This window comes from Equus quagga, chromosome 10, assembly GCF_021613505.1.
Source record: "Equus quagga isolate Etosha38 chromosome 10, UCLA_HA_Equagga_1.0, whole genome shotgun sequence".
Classification (NCBI taxonomy): domain Eukaryota; kingdom Metazoa; phylum Chordata; class Mammalia; order Perissodactyla; family Equidae; genus Equus; species Equus quagga.
This window is the reverse complement of record NC_060276.1, coordinates 95,137,449-95,141,499: the sequence shown is the minus strand read 5'-3', so window position 1 is coordinate 95,141,499 and position 4,051 is coordinate 95,137,449. Positions and strand designations below refer to the sequence as shown.

The 4,051-nt window shown below is 44.7% G+C and overlaps 1 protein-coding gene across 1 annotated transcript; it reads left to right on the top strand.

Annotated features, from left to right (window-relative positions):
* The first annotated feature begins 3,151 nt into the window (after window positions 1-3,151).
* Window positions 3,152-3,700, top strand: LOC124245962 (ferritin heavy chain-like). Its single transcript, XM_046673802.1, has one exon. It carries the CDS (start codon window positions 3,152-3,154, stop codon window positions 3,698-3,700), a length of 549 nt encoding a protein of 182 aa, XP_046529758.1.
* The last annotated feature ends 351 nt before the right edge of the window (window positions 3,701-4,051 follow it).

Below are 4,051 nucleotides of genomic sequence, written 5' to 3'. Positions count from 1 at the left end.
CTGAATAGAACAAAAATGCTGACCCTCCTCTGAGTAAGAGGGAACTCCTCCCGTTGGACTGCCTTCAAGCTGGCATGTTGTTTTTTTCCTGCCTTCAACTTGAACTTCCTGGGTCCTCAGCCTGCTGGCCTTTGGGCTGGATCTACACCATCGGCTCTCCTGGGTCTCAAGTTTGCTACCTACAGGTTTTGGGACTTGTCGGCTTCCGTAATCACGTGAGCCAATTCCATATATATATCTCCTGCTGGTTCTGTTACTCTGGAGAATCATGACTAACACTAATACAATACAAACAGTGACTACAAACATTTCAAAGAAACCTTTATCTTATAGTCCTATATTCATATTTTTAAAAAACATGATCTGCTCTAAAGTTTTGTCATTCTATGTTGGTATTTAGTTTTATATTTCTCGTTAAAGAAAAACTGGATGGAATGCTCTTGTCTATACATATGTATATTTCCTTCATGGAAATTTAAGGTCCCAGCCTATGCTTGTTTCTTGATTTCCCTTAGAAAAGTTAGTTTTTAAAGCTCAGGTTTCTCTCACTTATAATAAATATTTTACCGTTACCTTCTTCCCTGGGAAGTAAGGATGAAGGATGAAGTATCTGAGAAACACCATTATCACCCCGTAGGGCCTGGGCCTTGCTTGCTCAGCAAGAGCCCGTAAGCCCATTGCAACCATGTATCCTTCTGGCCCTCTTCTGGGCACGATGCCCAGCTGCTGGAATTTGTAAAGATCCAGGGCCTGGCCAGCCCAGATCTTATCTCACTCAAAGAACATCAGGTCTTAAAGGAACACAGAGCCCCTCCACGTGAGCTATTGTTCCTGGGAACGCTGGCCAAACCAGGGACAGCCCCTCTGGGCAAGCATATAGCCTTTGTGCTCCTGCCTATATAAGCAACCCCCTCCCTACTCGTGATCGCGGGTGCACACTTCCATCCAGCTGGCCACCACTGCACATTCCCTGTAAGTAACTCCCAATAAACCTATACACCTTGTTGACTGTCTCTGGGTCTTTTCTGTGGTCTCTCCGCACCTGTCCCACACTGCTCACCCAACTGGGCGTGGGGCTAGACAAACCCCTTAGTATATCCACAACCATTCAATAGTATTATTATTTTAAGTATTTGAAGAGTAAAATTGTAGGGATAAATTAATTATTAAATAATCTTGGGACATAATGAGAAAACGTTCTACAAAATCAAGACCTCTTCTACTTAAATAGATTCTTACAGTGAAGTCTAAAATGGAGTCTCCCAAGGAAATTTTGAAAGTCTACAATTATATTAAGACTAAACACTGGTGTAAGCAAATATAGAATACAATTTTATCTCATTGAGAAATTGATCACATAGTTCTTTTCCATCTCTAGTGTGTGATTCTATTACTAAAATCAATTATCAAATAGACATTGTTATTATTCTATTTCCTTACAGAATCAACAATTAAACGCCTCTAAAACTGTTTACATAAGCTTACATCGTGATATTTGATATGTGATCCTTTGCTTTCTTCATAAACTCTGATCATAAAATAGCATAAGCTTTCAAAAGAGAAATAAAGAGACCAAAAAAGGTGCATTAATCAAAGCCATGGGATTAACCCTTTACGTGAAAATAGGCTTCTTATCCTAACTTTACCTGAGAGTACTTATAATATTCTGTCACTCTATCTTGTACCTTGAGAACAGAGACCCCATTTGATTCTTCTGCACATCTCCAGAATCAAACACAGCATCTGACACATATTTGGAGTATATAAGTGGTTGTTGAATTAATGCACAAATAAATTAATTATAAATACCTAGGTTGGTCTTATGTCTTCCACTATAATATCCTTGAATTCTAAGAATATATTTTGTCTTTTTTATTTCCATGCACAAGTGTAATATCTTGTATGTATTTACTTGAGACAATAAGGGGAGAAAATGGTAGTTTTTTATTCTGTTTTGTTTTGTTTTGGTCTGCTTCTCCACTAGAATACAACCCCCAAGGGAACAGAGACTTTGTTTCTCTTTGTTACTACTATATGCCCAAATCCTAGACTAGTGCCTGGGCCATATTAGGTAATCAATAAGTATTTGTTGAATGAATTAATGAATGAATGAAAGGCCATTTGAGATCAGTGGTATTCCCTACCACGGTGGCTCATTACATAGAACATAATTGGGCTTAAAAAAGAGACTTGTTGAGTGTCAGTGAAAGAACAAATGAGGTTGGAGGGAATGAATACAACCCCGTGGGTAAGTGCTTTCTCTAAGAATGCACCTAAACCTTTTGTTTTCTGCCAGAGAAAAGAGAAGTCTGTACTTAGCCAAGAGGAAGGAAATTGACAAGCCAGGTGAAGGGGGAGAGCAAATCTAGGACATTAGTGATGAGATCATTGAATCTGTCCTACCGGGCTCCAGACAGGGCAGAAGGAATGTGCTTCTAGGACTGTGCTGAAAGATTAAGAGATGAGAGAATAAAGCTCAGAAAGAGTGAAAGATGGAGAGGTGGAAAGATTCACTGAGGCTCTAGAGGTGGTGCTCTCCTGTCAGAGCAGCGTGAACTAGACCATGACTAGAAAGAGAAAAGCGGAGGTCACTGGACTTACTAAGTCTAGGAACCGAGTGAGGAGGCTATCAGAAGTGTCATCAGTATGGATGTTGAAGTCACTGATTTATCTAACATTCAAATAAAACTGTGCGATATTAAACATAACTAATAAGACCCCAAAAGCACTATATTTAATGAAACAACCACAGTAGGACAATATTCAAATAAACTGCTCAAGGAAATCATGCAAGTGATTAACTCAAAATGGTTGCATCTATACTCATGAATAACATTCTAAAACATTACATAGCCCAGACGCTTAGCACACAGCAGCCCTGCCTCAGCCAGGCCCTGATGGAACCCGGAACACTGCACTCCCGCCGCTGCCTCCTCCCCCGCCCACCGGAACGTAATGTAAAGCAACGTAGCGGATCCCCCTGGAACGTAACGGATACCCCCCCGCCCCACCCCCCCAACGTAACCAACGCTCGCACTTTGGTGTGACGCCATTTTGGTCGCGAGCCAGTGCTGCCGCTGAGCCAGAGCGGCGCCTTCATCACCCACTCTGGTAACAACCTGAGGTCGCCTTCGCCTTCGCGCCTCCAGCCATGGCGACCGCGCAGCCCTCGCAGGTGCTCCAGAACTACCACCCCGACTGCGAGGCCGCCATCAACGGCCAGATCTGCCTGGAGTTCTACGCCTCCTACGTGTACTTGTCGATGGCCTACTACTTCGACAGGGCCGACGTGGCCCTGAAGCACTTCTTCCAGCTGTTCCTGCAGCAGTCGCGCCAGAAGGGGGAGCACGCCGAGAGGCTGATGCAGCTGCAGACCCAACGCGGAGGCCGCCTCCGCCTTGGCGACATCAAGAAGCCAGACCGCCACAACTGGGAGAGCGGCCTGAAGGCCATGGAGTGTGCGCTCCACCTAGAGAAGTGCGTGACCCAGAGCCTGCTCGATCTGCACCAGCTGGCCACCGACAAGGCGGATCCCCATCTGTGCGACTTCCTGGAGAGTCACCTCCTGCAAGAGCAAGTTAAGTCCATGAAAGAGTTGGGGGACCATCTCGACAACCTGCACAAGATGGGGGCCCCAGCAGACGGCCTGGCAGAGTACCTCTTCGACAAGCTCACCCTGGGGGACGGCAGTAAGAACTGAGTTTGGACTGCTTTCCCCAGAGCCACAGGGTGACTTCCCCTGGTCACCGTACTGAGCGTGCATATTGCAATGCTGTCCCTGCAAAACGTTCACTTAAGGTTTTTGTCTTTCAATTTTATTCCAATAAAGTTATTTGGTTCCTAAATAAATAAAGGTCTGTCCTTGATTCACGTGTGCAAATCTCACCTTTTAAGTTTTAAGTCGGGTATCCAGGATCTCTCCACCCACCTATGTCCCATCCACATGCAGCTCGGGATCTCCGTGGATGGAGGGAGAAGGTATTCCATGGGACCCTGGAAAACACAAAACTAATCTTCCCCTCATAAACAAAGTGGGTATATGGGGGTGGGG

Bases quoted from the DNA above. Each gene is read 5' to 3' on its own strand.
- LOC124245962 (XM_046673802.1), top strand. From the start codon at position 3,152: ATGGCGACCGCGCAGCCCTCGCAGGTGCTCCAGAACTACCACCCCGAC.